Consider the following 16006-nt stretch of genomic DNA (forward strand, 5'->3'; position numbering starts at 1 on the left):
GTATTCTTGGGCTTCCCTTGTGGCTCTGCTGGTTAAGAATCCACCTGCAATGCAGGAGACCTGGGTTCGATTCATGAGTTGGGAAGATTCCCTGGAGAAGGGAAAGGCTACCTACTCCAGTATTCTGGCCTAGAGAATTCCATGAACTGTGTAGTCCATGGGGTCACAAAGAGTCACACATGACTGAGCGACTTAAATACTTTCACCCAGTCAGAAGAGCAGACAGAAAGAAAAATTAAAAAAAAAATGAAAGCAATATAAAAAGATCTTTATATTATTTTGTTGTTCAGTCACTAAGTTATGTCCGACCCTTTGTTACCCTATAGACTGCAGCACGCCAGGCTTCCCTGTCCTTTACTATCTCCCAGAGTTTGCTCAGATTCTTGTCCATTAAGTCAGTGATAAAGTGTGCCAACCTACACATAATAGAGGTCCCAGAATCAGAAGAAAAAGGGGAATGAAAATGTATTTTAAAAAGTTATGGCTGAAAACTTCCCAAATCTAAAGAAAGAAACAGATATCCAGGTACAGGAAGCACAGAGGGTACCAAACAAGATGAATTCAAACAGACCAAAACATAATTAAAATGGCAAAAGTTAAAAATAAAGAGAGGGTTCTAAAGGCAGTAAGAGAAAAGTGGTGGTTTAGTCGCTAAGTCATGTCCAACTCTTGAGTTATTTACAAGGGAACCTCCATAAAGCTATTAGCTGATTTCTCTACAGAAATGTTGCAGGCCAGAAAGGAGTAGCAAAATATACTGAAAGTCCTAAAAGGAAAAATTTGCAATCTAGGATACTCTACGCACCAAGATTATCATTTAAAATAGAAGGAGAGATCAAGAGTTTCTCAGACAAGTAAAAGGTAAAACAATAGAGCAACACCAAACCTGTTCTGAAGGAAATATTGAAAGATTGTCTCTAAATAGAAAAGAAGCAAGAATCTATAGGAAAGAGCCAATCACAGGTGGAAATAAATTAAATGAGTCAGTAACAGATTTTTTTTGATGAGTTTCATGGTTTTATTAACACAAACACAATGTGTACATGAGCTGTCTCTTCATTTTATTTGCTGCATAGCCTGATGTTGGGATTGCTGACTCTAATAACCAGCTGGACTGCTCTTTCCACAATGGCTTTTCAGTCTTTTCAGTTCTTGGAGGAGATGTGAGCAATCTCAGCATAGTTAAGATTTGTTTCACATCAGCAGCACTTCAAACTCTTCGATGTTGTGTCCAGGAGCTTCCAGAGTCTCCTGGGCAACATGTGCCCTGGTTTCTTGTTGCTCCTGTAACCAGTATTAGGCATCAAGATGTGGCCCTTGAATCTCCCATACACCCTGTTGTCAGTGTTTCTGGGTTTCTGCCAGTTCCACTTAATTTTGACATATTGATCTGACTGGTGTCGGATGAACTTCTTGGCCTCTTTTTGAAGATCTTGAACTTCACAAGGGGCCTGGGGGCAGCCATGATGCCAAGTAGGAGATGGCTGCCACTTCTGTATGCATAGCTGAGGAAGAGAGCAGTACACAGATTTTTAAAAATGCAATAAATTTTTTTCTATGAAAGTGATAACCGCAATGAACAGCAAAAGGATAAATGAAGATGTAAAATAGAACATCAAAATCATAAAATGTGGGGGAGGAAAGTAAGAAAATGATACTTTTTTTTAGAATGTATTTGAACCTATTTGACTACCAGTCTAAAGCAAATGGGCTTCCCAGGTGGCTCAGACAGTAAAGCATCTGTCTGCAATGCAGGAGACCTGGGTTCAATCCCTGGGACAGGAAGATCCCCTGGAGAAGGAAATGGCAACCCATGCCAGTACTCTTGCCTGGAAAATCCCATGGATGGAGGAGCCTGGTAGGCTACAGTCCATGGGATCACAAAGAGTCGGACATGACTGAGTGATGTCACTTTCACTAAAGCAATTAGATGTAGGAAGGGGTTAACATACTGAAAACCAGGGTAACCACAAATCAGAAACATACACTAGATTCACAAAAACCAAAAAGAAGAGAGCACAAGAATAATACAAAAGAAATCAAGCCACAAAAGGAAAAGCTAAAAGAAAAAGAACAAAGAAGAAATACAAAGTCACCAAGGTGAAAAGACAGCCTTCAGAATGGGAGAAGATAATAGCAAATGAAGCAACTGACAAACAACTAATCTCAAGAATATACAAGCAACTCCTACAGCTCAACTCCAGAAAAATAAATGACCCAATCAAAAAATGGGCCAAAGAACTAAATAGACATTTCTCCAAAGAAGACATACAGATGGCTCACAAACACATGAAAAGATGCTCAACATCACTCATTATCAGAGAAATGCAAATCAAAACCACTATGAGGTACCATTTCACACCAGTCAGAATGGCTGCGATCCAAAAGTCTACAAGTAATAAATGCTGGAGAGGGTGTGGAGAAAAGGGAACCCTCTTACACTGTTGGTGGGAATGCAAACTAGTACAGCCACTATGGAGAACAGTGTGGAGATTCCTTAAAAAACTGGAAATAGAACTGCCTTATGATCCAGCAATCCCACTGCTGGGCATACACACTGAGGAAACCAGAAGGGAAAGAGACACGTGTACCCCAATGTTCATCGCAGCACTGTTTATAATAGCCAGGACATGGAAGCAACCTAGATGTCCATCAGCAGATGAATGGATAAGAAAGCTGTGGTACATATACACAATGGAGTATTACTCAGCCATTAAAAAGAATACATTTGAATCAGTTCTAATGAGGTGGATGAAACTGGAGCCTATTATACAGAGTGAAGTAAGCCAGAAAGAGAAACACCAATACAGTATACTAACGCATATATATGGAATTTAGAAAGATGGTAACAATAACCCTGTGTACGAGACAGCAAAAGAGACACTGATGTATAGAACAGTCTTATGGACTCTGTGGGAGAGGGAGAGTGCCGGGGACCAGCCCCGGCTGATCCAGGGTATTCGAAGGAGAGACGGCTAGGCGAGGGTCAGGGAATAACTGCTTAATTACACTTTAATTAAGGATACAAAGAGTAATAGAATAAGGATAGCTCAGTGAGGAAATTCAGTGGAGAAAAGCGGCTGAAATAAGGATAGCTCAGTAGGAAAATTCAGTGGAGAAAAGAAGCTGAGTGGCTTGGTTTACGCGGAAAATCAATATAACCCGTGACACCAGGTTAGCTCTGACCACGGAGGCCGCAGGCGCCCTCTCGAATAGCGGAAGGTGCCCCACCTTAGACACCTTCTCGAGTGGGTCTTAGAAGCCCAGGCAAATAAATGGTCGCAGAGGACATCCGCGCTCCAGATGGACACTCAGCTGGAATTTGGGAGAGAGAGTGACATGGGGAGACCAAGTTTCAGTGAACAAGGCCCGCACTTTATTTTCCAAAGTAGTTTTTATACCTTAAGGTATGCATAGAGGATAATGGGGGAAGGGGTAGAGTCATGCAGCAAGCCAGGCTTTCTTCCTGCAAACTTATCATATGCAAAAGTTCAGGTGATTGACATCATCTTCTGGCCCGGAGGCCTGTTAACATTTTAAGAAACTTATTTTTCTCTAAAGGTGATTATTCCAAAGTCAGGCACCAGCCTCCAAAAAAGCATTGGACAAAGCTGCATTTTACATTTCTATACACCCATTATATCAATCAATACACTGCCAAGGACACAGTAGGTAAGGAGTATGGAGACTTAGCAGCAAACATTGGCCCAACAAGTGAAAAACCCTTCACCAATACAATTTCTAATCAATCTTTTAACTACTCAAAGGAATCTGTGTTTAGGCAGTTTAGAACATCTCCTGCCTCTCACAGTTGGGAGGCTCTGAACAATCACATGTGGCCGGAAAAACCCATTCAGGCAGGCTAGAGGATTTCCAAAGGAGTTTGTAGGTTGAAACACTGTCACATCCAAGAATTATTAACTGGAGCTGTAAGCTAACTCTTTTTTCAGAGAGAGGTAGTGGGAGACAGCCCCCCGTAAAGTCAGAGGTGTAGGTGAAAGCACAAAGCAGAAAGTAGGCAGACTCTGGTTTTGGGGGTAGATGCTCGAGAATTTCCAGGGGGACTCCTGAGGCTCGATCCCGCCTTTGCGTATGCTGAGCCTCCTTCCTCATGACCTTTGTCATGGGCGGAGTGCCTCACGCTGGCTCCCAGCAGTGATAGAATTCCAGTTGAGCTATTCCAGATCCTGAAAGATGATGCTGTGTGGAAAGTGCTGCACTCAATATGCAATATGCACTCAATATGCAATATGCCAGCTCCCGGCAGGAGAGGGTGGGATTATTTGGGAGAATGGCATTGAAACATGTAAAATATCATGTATGAAACGAGTTGCCAGTCCAGGTTCGATGCACGATACTGGATGCTTGGGGCTGGTGCACTGGGATGACCCGGAGGGATGGAATGGGGAGGGAGGAGGGAGGAGGGTTCAGGATGGGGAACACATGTATACCTGTGGCGGATTCATTTTGATATTTGGCAAAACTAATACAATTATGTAAAGTTTAAAAATAAAATAAAATTAAAAAAAAAAGTCACCAGGAAAAAAGTTTAAAGTGGCAATAAATACATACATATCAATAATTACCTCAAATGTCAATGGACTAATTCTCCAATCTGAGGACATCAGTGGTAGATTGAATAAAAAAATAAGAGCCTACAATACGTCGCATTGAAGAAGTGGGGAAAACCACTAGGCCATTCAGGTATGACCTAAATCAAATCCCTTATGATTATACAGTGGAAGTGAGAAATAGATTGCTGGGAGCCGGCACATTGCATATTGAGTGAGGATCTGGAATAGCTCAACTGGAATTCTATCACTTCCGGGAGCCAGCGTGAGGCACTCCGCCCATGACAAAGGTCATGAGGAAGGAGGCTCGGCATACGCAAAGGCGGGATCGAGCCTCAGGAGTCCCCCTGGAAATTCTCGAGCATCTACCCCCAAAACCAGAGTCTGCCTACTTTCTGCTTTGTGCTTTCACCTACACCTCTGACTTTACGGGGGGCTGTCCCCCACTACCTCTCTCTGAAAAAAGAGTTAGCTCACAGCTCCAGTTAATAATTCCTGGGTGTGACAGTGTTTAACCTACAAACTCCTTTGGAAATCCTCTAGCCTGCCTGAATGGGTTTTTCCGGCCACATGTGATTGTTCAGAGCCTCCCAACTGTGAGAGGCAGGAGATGTTCTAAACTGCCTAAACACAGATTCCTTTGAGTAGTTAAAAGATTGATTAGAAAATGTATTGGTGAAGGGTTTTTCACTTGTTGGGCCAATGTTTGCTGCTAAGTCTCCATACTCCTACTGTGTCCTTGGCAGTGTATTGATTGATATAATGGGTGTATAGAAATGTAAAATGCAGCTTTGTTCAATGCTTTTTGGAAGGCTGGCGCCTGACTTTGGAATAATCACCTTTAGAGAAAGATAAGTTTCTTAAAATGTTAACAGGCCTCCGGGCCAGAAGATGATGTCTATCACCTGAACTTTTGCATATGATAAGTTTACAGGAAAAAAAGCCTGGCTTGCTGCATGACTCTACCCCTTCCCCCATTATCCTCTATGCATAACTTAAGGTATAAAAACTACTTTGGAAAATAAAGTGCGGGCCTTGTTCACTGAAACTTGGTCTCCCCATGTCACTCTCTCTCCCAAATTCCAGCTGAGCGTCCATCTGGAGCGCGGATGTCCTCTGCGACCATTTATTTGCCTGGGCTTCTAAGACCCACTCGAGAAGGTGTCTAAGGTGGGGCACCTTCCGCTATTCGAGAGGGCGCCTGCGGCCTCCGTGGTCAGAGCTAACCTGGTGTCACGGGTTATATTGATTTTCCGCGTAAACCAAGCCACTCAGCTTCTTTTCTCCACTGAATTTTCTTACTGAGCTATCCTTATTTCAGCCGCTTTTCTCCACTGAATTTCCTCACTGAGCTATCCTTATTCTATTACTCTTTGTATCCTTAATTAAAGTGTAATTAAGCAGTTATTCCCTGACCCTCGCCTAGCCGTCTCTCCTTCGAATACCCTGGATCAGCCGGGACTACTAGATCTGATAGACAGAGTGCCTGATGAACTATGGACGGAGGTTCATGACATTGTACAGGAGACAGGAATCAAGACCATCCCCAAGAAAAAGAAATGCAAAAAGGCAAAATGGCTGTCTGAGGAGGCCTTACAAATAGCTGTGAAAAGAAGAGAAGTAAAAAGCAAAGGAGAAAAGGAAAGATCCAACCAGCTCATCCTAAAGGCGATCAGTCCTGGGTGTTCATTGGAAGGACTGATGTTGAAGCTAAAACGCCAGTATTTGGCCACCTGATGCAAGGAGCTGACTCATTTGAAAAGACCCTGATGCTGGGAAAGATTGAGGGCAGGAGGAGAAGGGGACGACAGAGGATGATATGGTTGGATGGCATCACCGACTCAATGGACATGAATTTGGGTGTACTCTGGGAGTTGGTGATGGACAGGGAGATCTGGTGTGCTGTGGTCCATGGGGTCGCAAAGAGTTGGACACGATTGAGTGACTGAAAACTGAATATGTTGCATATGAGAGACCCACTTTAGGGCAGAGGACACACATAGATTGAAAGTGAAGGTATGGAAAAAGATATTTCATGCAAATGGAGATGACAAGGAAGTGGTTGTAGCAATGCTCATATCTGACAAAATAGACTTTAAAGGTCATAGAGAAAGATAAAAATGAAGATACTATATAATTATAAAAGGAACAATACAATACAGTCAATCCAATACAAACAATCCAATCCAATCCAATCTAATACAAATAATACAATACAATCCACCTGATATAGAAGCACCCAAATACATAAATACTAATAGATGTAAAGGGAGAGATTGATGGCAATACATCAATAGTAGGAGACTTTAACACCTCACTCACATCAATGAATAGATGTTTCAGGGAGAAAATCAGTAAGGCAACAGAGATCCTAAATGATAAAACTCAACATGCTGTGTGTGCATGTGTGCTGTCACTTCAGTCGTGTCTGACTCTTCGCAACTGTATGGACTGTAGCTCGCCAGGCTCCTCTGTCCATGGGATTCTCCAGGCAAGAATACTGGAGTGGGTTGTCCTCTTCTAGAGTATCTTCCCGATCCAGGGATCAAACTGGTGTCTTCTGCATTGCAGGTAGAATCTTTACTGCTGAGCCACTGGGGAGACCAAAATCTAACAGACAATTGATTTTGTCCAGAATATTATATCCAAAAACAAACAAACAAAAAACCAGAATGCACATTCTTTTCAAGTGCACATGGAGTATACTCTAGGATTGACCACATACTAGGGTACAAAACAAGCCTGAATACATTTAAGAGTATACAAGTTATTTCAAGCATCTTTTCTGACCACAATTTCATTAACTAGAAATCAACCATAGAAAAAGAAAAGAAAAAAATCAATTACATGGAGCTAAGTAACATGCTACTAAAAAATGAATGGGTCAACAATGAAATCAAATAGAAAATAAAAAAACTACCTTGAGACAAATGACTATGAGAACACCACCATATAAAATCTGTGGGATTCAGCAAGAGCAGTTCTTAGAGGGAAGTTCATAGTGATACAGGCCTTCTTCAAGAAACAAGAAAAATCTGAAATAAATAAACTAAACTACCACTTAAAACGCTGGGCTGGAAGAAGCACAAACTGGAATCAAGATTGCCAGGAGAAATATCAATAACCTCAGATATGCAGATGACACTACCCTTATGGCAGAAAGTGAAGAGGAATTAAAAAGCCTCTTGATGAAAGTGAAAGTGGAGAGTGAAAAAGTTGGCTTAAAGCTCAACATTCAGAAAACGAAGATCATGGCATCTGGTCCCATCACTTCATGGGAAATAGATGGGGAAACAGTGTCAGACTTTATTTTTTGGGGCTCCAAAATCACTGCAGATGGTGACTGCAGCCATGAAGTTAAAAGATGCTTACTCCTTGGAAGGAAAGTTATGACCAACCTAGACAGCATATTAAAAAGCAGATACATTACTTTGCCAACAAAGGTCTGTCTAGTCAAGGCTATGGTTTTTCCTGTGGTCATGTATGGATGTGAGAGTTGGACTGTGAAGAAGGCTGAGCACTGAAGAATTGATGCTTTTGAACTGTGATGTTGGAGAAGACTCTTGAGAGTCCCTTGGACTGCAAGGAGATCCAACCAGTCCATTCTGAAGGAGATCAGCCCTGGGATTTCTTTGGAAGGACTGATGCTAAAGCTGAAACTCCAGTACTTTGGCCACCTGATGCGGAGTTGACTCATTGGAAAAGACTCTGATGCTGGGAGGGCTTGGGGGCAGGAGGAGAAGGGGACTACAGAAGATGAGATGGCTGGATGGCATCACTGACTTGATGGAGGTGAGTCTCAGTGAACTCTGGGAGTTGGTGATGGACAGGGAGGCCTGGAGTGCTGTGATTCATGGGGTCACAAAGAGTCGGACACGACTGAGCGACTGAACTGAACCATTTAAAACAGAAAAAGAACAAGCAAAACCTAAAGTCAGCGGAAGGAAGGAAATAATATAGATCAGAGAGGAAATAAGAAGATATAAATTTAAAAAGCAATAGAAAATCAATAAAGTCAAGAGTGGTTCTTTGAAAAAAGTAAACAAAATTAACAATCCTCTAGCCAGACTCACCAAGAAGAAAAGAGAGATGATCTAAAAAAAAACAAAAACAAAAACAAAACAAAATCAGGAATGAAAGAGGAGAAATCACAACTGATACTGCAGAAACACAAAAACCTATGAAAGAATACTGTAAACAATTATATGCCAACAAATGGGACAACTTAGAAAAAAAGAAGACATTTCTAGAAACATATAGCATACCAAAATTGAATCAAGAAGATATAGGTAATTTTAACAGACCAATCTCTAAAGTGAAATACAATTTGTAATAAAAAGCTCTCTACAAACAAAAGTCAGGACCAGATGGCTTCACAGGAAAATTCTATGAAACATACAAAGAAGAACTTACATGAATCCTTCTCAAACTCTTCCAAAAGAGTGAAAAGAAGGGAACACTCCCAAAGACATTTTATGAAGCTGCTATTACCCAGATACCAAAAGTATACAAAGATACCACCAAAAAAGAAAATTATAGGCCAATGTTTTTGACAAATTAGATGCAAATATTCTCAACTGAATACTAGCAAACTGAATCCAGCAACACATAAAAAAGATCATACACCAAAAAAAGCAAACAACCCAATCAAAATATAGGCAGAAGACCTAAATAAACATTTTTCCAATGAAGACATATGGATGGCTAATAGATACATGAAAAGATGTGTATCATCACTAATTATTAGAGAAATGCAAATCAAAACTATGAGGTATCACCTCACACTGGTCAGAGTGGCCATCATAAAAGGTCTACAAAGAAAGAAATGCCAGAGAGGGAGCAGAGAAAAGGAAGTCCTCCTGTACTGTTGTAGGAATGTAAATTGATGCAGCCACTATGGAAAACAGCATGTAGGTTCCTCGAAAAACTAAAAATAGGGTTGCCATATGATCCAGCAGTTTCACTTCTGGGCATACATTCAGAAAAAATTATAATTCAAAAAGATACTTGCACCCCTATTTTCATAGCAGTGTATTTACAATAGCCAAGATATGAAAACAACCTAAATGTTTATTGACAGATAAATGGATAAAGATGTGACACACACACACACACAATGGGATGCTACTCAGCCATGAGAAGGAATGAAATAATCCCATTTACAGCATCATGGATGGACCTAGAGATTATCGTACTAAGTGAAGTAAGAAAAAGATAAATACCATGATGATACCACTTATATGTGGAATCTAAAATATGACACAAATGGATTTATCTACGGAACAGAAACAGACTCACAGACATAGAGAACAGACTTGTGTCTGTCAAGGTAGGGGAGGGGGTTTGGGAAGGGATGAATTGGGAGTTTGGAATTAGCAGATATAAACTATTATACATAGTATGGATAAACAACAAGGTCCTATTATATAGCAGAGGGAATTATAGTCTGTAAGAAACCATAATGGGAAAGAATATGAAAAAGTTGTTTACATACACAGACACACACTGAATCAGTTTGCTGTATGGCAGAAATTAACACAACATTGTAAATATACTATATTTGAATTTTAAATATCGCCTCTTTACCCAGGTCCTCTGTATCCCCTCCGAGCACCTCAGTATCTTACACCTTCATATTAGATCTTGATGGAACCTCTGAAACGACCCCTTTGTTTTACAGCGAAGAAAGTGCAGACATGTGAGGTTAAGCAGTTTACTCAAATGGCTCAATTAGGAAGAGTAATACTGTTTGTATGAGAAGTGTGACTTCACAGCTTTAAATATTGTGGGAAAAGAAAAAGGTTGGGGGAGAATTGACCTACCAACATCAGGATTTCATCAATGACTGCTTCAGGCTTGGATATACTGATTTATTTCATGCCCAGTGTTTTAAAAGCTGGCTTCATTTTTGTTTTCTGTAGCATGCTAATTAAATGTAATTTAAAAATCTTCTTCCTTTCAGGTCAAGTGAAAAGTGCCAAATCTGTATAGTAAGCCACGGTCAGAAAAGAAGTCAAGATCATATCTTCTATTGAGTATGTGTTTTAATAACAGGCCACATCGTCTTCTATGTCTATAAAGGCAAACTTATCTGTGCTCACTGAAGTTAGGAAAATAGATGTGGGGTTTTAGAAAAATGTTTAAATATGAAATTAAATCATGCTTGTTTTGTTTTATCCCATTCAGCATGCTTATGTCCAGACTTTCTGGCCTTGCCTCTGCCCTTGCAAATCAGTCTAATGTGAGTTCCAGAGAACACTTGAGTATGAGTCACTCACAAAGACCAGATGGGAGTTATAAAAGCCGCTTAGAGAATCTGACAGTTTTCTATGTAATTGAAGCAGGGAGTTTCTCTTCAATTGAGGGGTTTTTTTGTTTTGTTTTGTTTTTTTTTTAAGACACATTGACCATTTCTGGAGGAAAAATATGTTCTCCCTTCCTCAAAAGGAAAGCTATGGGATGACATTCTGGAGCAAGGAAATATTAAGGATGGTTCAGATCAGAGTCCTCTGCTTATACAAATATTACTTTCTTACCTCCAAAATAAAATTCACCTTTAAGGTGGGATGTGGTCTCCTAGTGGGCTTCCCAGGTGGTACTAGTAGTGGTAAAGAACGCGCCTGCCAATGCAGGAGATGGTAAGAGGTGTGGGTTCGACCCCTGGGTCAGGAAGATCTCCTGGAGGAGGACATAGCTACCCACTCCAGTATTCTTGCCTAGGGAATCCCATGGACAGGTAACAGTTCACAGGGTCACATAGAGTCAGACACGACTGAAGTGACTAAGCGCGCATGCCTACACGTGGTCTCTTAGTAAATCTTCTTGTTTCTTTAACCTCCTTCTGTCTTTAAATTGATAAACAGAGATCTGTTTAGTTTTATATTTAGATTTTGCCTAATCTGTAGGTTTGGCAATCGGTTCAGTTCAGTTCAGCTGCCCAGTCGTGCCCGGCTCTTTGCGACCCCATGGACTGCAGCATGCCAGGCTTCCCTGTGCATCACCAACTCCCAGAGCTTGCTCAGACTCATGTCCATTGAGTCAGTGATGCCATCCAACCATCTCATCCTCTATTGTCCCCTAACTGTATTGCATGTCATTTTCCTTCTGTTTTATATTACTTAGGTTTTAAATATAATTGTTGGTTTCATGTTAGTGATTTGAAATGTCATTTTTTCTAGTTTGTCTAAGAGCCCCTGAACCTTCTGCTACTCTGTGACTTTCTAGAAAAGTTCTATAGGAAGAAAATTATTCTCTTCTTTGTCCCACCCTAAAAGCTAGTTTTTCATTGTTGAAGGGAAGGAAAAGAAATGAGCAGTTCAGTAATTCCTTGTCAGTTGACATTTTCTCAGGCACAATTTTGAGATAACACTGTATCACAAATGTAAAAGTTTTGAGATTTTTTTTTTAATGTATGAGCTATTCACGTTTAGTTGCCTTGAGCAGAAGAGCAGGGCAGTGCCTCTCAGCCCCCTCATTGATAGATCTAGTGGGTATTTATGGAGTAGTGCAAAAAAGGAGACCAGTGTTTGTTCCATTCTCTCAATATTATAGATTGTGAGAAGTCTATTCCCTTTAAGCACGGCAATAATTTGGGCAAAGGCCAGATGCCATTTTTGTCCTTTCTGCTCCAATTCTACATTTTCTGAGCCTTGATCGTGAATATGACACTGCTTTCCAGTCATGTAGTTCTAGTGATGAGGAAAGGATTTCTGAATCTCACTTCAAAGATTCCTAGATAAGACCGAGTAGAAAAGAAACTCTCTCCTTTATTTATCTTTATATCTTGTTCTTGAAATTCACATTGGCGCCTTTATGTCATTATGGTTCCTTTACTTTCTTACAGACTTCTTTTCTCTTTTCAGCAGCTGCTATGAATATGTTTGTGTCCCCTCCTCCAGATTACTATTTTGAAACTTGATGCCCTCTGTGAGAGTATTAGGAGGCAAAGCCTTGGCAGGTGATAAGGTCAGTGAGGCTGCTGATGAGGCCCTTTATATAAGAGTCCCTAGATGGCTCCCTTGCTCCTTGCACCATGTGAGGTTACAGCAGAAAGATATCCATCTAGAAGGCACACTCAAGAGAGTCTACTTGTGTCATGAACTTGGCCTTCCCAGCCTCCAGAAACATGAGAAGTAAATGTTTGTTTATAAGTTACAACAAACCTTATGATGGGTTTGTTACAACAGCCTGAATGGGCTGAGACACCAGCTCTTCTTCTTCATCCGGCTTCAAGATAGGGGAACTTTTCGAAAGTCAATGCTATCTTTCAATTTTACTTGTCAATTGTACCTCAATAAAGCTGAAAAAAGTCAATCCCAACCTTTGGGAAAGCAATCTGTAATTCTCTATTCCGTGATCTCTATCCCCAATGTTAGTAAGAACTAATCCCTTGGGGCACACATAACATTAATAGCTCTGTACTATATTCTATGTAATTGTTCATATATGAACTATAAGCTTTTTTTAAAAAAACATATTTAATTGTTTATTTGGCTGTATCGGGTTTTAGTTGCAGCATGCGGAATCCTTTGTTGTGGTACATGGACTCTCTAGTTGTGCATGGACTCAATAGTTATGGCACTCAAGCTTAGTTGCTCTGAGGCATGTGGGATATTAGTTTCCTGACCAGGGATCGAACCAGTGTTTTCTGCATCGCAAGGAGGATTCTTAACCACTGGACCACCAGGAAAGTCCCAACTGTGAGCTTTTTCAGGGTAGGGACTTTGTCTTGTTTTTCTTCATTCCCAAAGAGCCTGTAACATAGTAAGTTAGTGAATAATAGTTTTGGCACCACCTTATTCATAGAATTCACTAGTCTTCATTCATTTATAGAGCTTGTTAACCTTTGTAGAAATGACTCCTGAATCTTGTCTCCATATTTTGCTGTGCCAATGCCCCATGTCAACTTCTGCTCCTCCAGAAGATAAGCCACACTTACATCCAGAATTACGATTGGTTATTTAGTTTGTTCTCTATTTCTAAGCTTTCTTCTTGAGTCCCCTATTACTTTTTAGTCATGTGATCCTGGTAATTATCAAGGAATTCCTGAATCTCATTTTAAGCGTTTCACTAATGTGAGGGTCTGAATATATGTTTATATCTATAGATCTGTAGCTTTAGTAAGTTTTGAGAGACATGGTGTATCTTGTGACCTAATGTTACATTGAATTATAGGTATATTTACAGGAGTGTCAAAGGTCCTGATACTTTTTGAATCCTGTCTGAATTCTGTTTGAGCTGTTATTCTGGTAGCTGCATGACTTTGAGCTGTACTCAGGTAGCTGCATGACTTTGAAGATGAACACCCACAGAGTAATTACTTACTATTTCAAAGTACATACTAGTAAATTAACTCACATTATTTAAGAGGTATTAAAAGGTACATAAGAGTGTTCTGATTACTTTTAGATGGCGGTTCCTTAGGCTTTTGTGTTTTTTCATTGATTGGAAAACTGTAAAAAAAAAAAAGACGAGGGAGAGGAGATTGGTATGACATCATTAAGAAAACAGCTAATGTCTGTTATGACTATCATTTAATAAAAGAAAAGAAATATTAACGCCAGAAAAAACAGGAAGATATGACCTCAGTATAAGGCTCTACCCTTTAAAATTGAATAAATTAACTTTTAGTATAGACTTCTATGTTTTTCATTTTTCCATGTATGAGGGAACTCATATAATGAATTACAACAACTGGCATATGGTCTAGCCTTTGAGATATGTTGCTCTAGACTAAGCTAAAGCAGTCGGGTGCTACTTAGGTTACCATAATTGTGAAAGGCTGACAGTCCATTCCAATGTTTCATCTAATTTGTGATAGATTGCATTTTCTAAGATGGCCGCATCTCTCATCCCACCTGCTCTTCTTCAATGTGATCGTGACATTCCTCACATAGAAAGGTGGGTCTCTGTTCTCTCATCATGAACCTGGGAAGGCCTGTGACTACAGTAGAAGTAAAACTATGTGACTTTCATAGATCATAAAAGATAAAGATGATACAGTTTCTACCTAGTTTTCTTGAGATGCTGGCTCTTGGAAACCAACCTGTGGAGAGACCTATATGGACAGGCACTGAGGCCCAGCTGGTAGCCCTGGCTGAGCTCCAGCCAGCAGTCATCAGTGATGTGGGTGAATCATCTTGGAAACAGATCCTCCAGTGGACCCACCACAGCTGGTGCTGTATGGAGCAGAGACAAGCCTCTGTTGAGCCTTGCCAAAACTGTAGATTTCAGCCAAATAAATAATTAATGTTTTAAACTACTAAGGTTTGTGTCTGTTTGTTATGCGGCAATTTATAACACATAAATTTTAGAACTTGGAAGTGAGAAATCCACATAACAAACCCTAAAACATATGGCATTGCCTTTTGGGACTGGGTAGTAGACAGAAGCTGGAATGGGCTAGAGGAGAGTGTTAGTGAAAGCCTGCAGAGCCTTAGATTATTCGAAGAATCTTTGAGGCTGTTTGGGAGGCTCTTGGGGCTTCCCTGGTGGCTCAGATGGTAAAGAATCTGCCTGCAATGTGGGAGACCCAGGTTTAGTCCCTGGGTCAGGAAGATCCCATGGAGAAGGGCATGGCAACCCACTCCAGTATTTTTGCCTGGAAGATTCCATGGACAGAGGAGCCTGGAGGGCTACAGTCCATGGGGTCGCAGAGAGTCAGACACGACTGAGCACAAACTCATGCACAATAGGCTTGTAGTGGGAATTTTTAGGAAAGAGAGGAAAATGTTATTAGAAGCTAGAAAAAAGGTACCCTTCTTATGTGATGGTGGTAAGTTTGGCCACACTTTTATCCAAGTAATGAACTCAGTGATCCTGCTCAGGACTTTTCCAAATAGTGTTCAAGTGCCACCTGTATTCTCCTACTAAAATTGGAGAGAGATGAGCCTAAAAGGAACAGTTCAGTTTTCAAATAAAATTTAAAAGAAATATAAAGGATTCAGTACTTGCTAGGTTTGAAAATAAAATTAGTTCTCATTCCTAGCCTTTGTAGATGGCAAAAAAGTTATCAAACTGAGAGATGGCTTCTGGGAAAAGATAAAATCTCAGGCAGGATTGGGAGGTCATTGGTTAAGACCTCAGTAATATTTAGCTGGTATGTCATGGAAATGTTCAGACTCAGAAAGGCTTTGCTCAGCTTCAGATTTGAGGTCAGCTTTCTCAGTGTAGCTGGAAAGATGGCCTGTAGCTTCACTAGGGGTTATCACCACAACTAAAGTCAAATGGAAAGAGACCAGCTGTCTCTCGATAATAGATTGGTTTTGAGTCTCATGCTCTGAACCAACCATAGTGTTAGGGAGACAGAGAGCTATGACTAACCAACCTGTTTTGTGCCTGTCTCTGACAGACAGTGTAGTCTATCATCAGAGGATGGAGTTTGGGTGAGACTGACTGGGAAGCCTCTCAGCTCTCAACTCTCAAAGCCATCAAAG

General features: G+C 40.6%; 1 protein-coding gene and 1 pseudogene across 3 annotated transcripts in view; one reads left to right on the forward strand and one right to left on the reverse strand.

Moving 5' to 3' along the window:
- Positions 1 to 14832, forward strand: part of ANKRD45 (ankyrin repeat domain 45) — a 51948-nt gene extending 37116 nt beyond the window's left edge. Inside the window, exons 6-7 of one of the 3 annotated variants that reach the window (XM_025285626.3) lie at positions 10534 to 10606; positions 14392 to 14832. In XM_025285626.3, coding sequence (XP_025141411.2) covers positions 10534 to 10562 — 29 coding nt within the window. In that variant the 3' untranslated portion in view covers positions 10563 to 10606; positions 14392 to 14832. Of the gene's footprint in view, positions 1 to 10533 lie in introns of all 3 variants that reach the window. The other 2 variants (XM_006063645.4, XM_044942823.2) reach the window with 2 other exon arrangements.
- Positions 1011 to 2063, reverse strand: LOC102390895 (annotated as a pseudogene).
- Positions 14833 to 16006: the final 1174 nt, after the last annotated feature.

Source organism: Bubalus bubalis, chromosome 5 (genome assembly GCF_019923935.1).
Source record: "Bubalus bubalis isolate 160015118507 breed Murrah chromosome 5, NDDB_SH_1, whole genome shotgun sequence".
NCBI classification, from domain to species: Eukaryota; Metazoa; Chordata; class Mammalia; order Artiodactyla; family Bovidae; genus Bubalus; species Bubalus bubalis.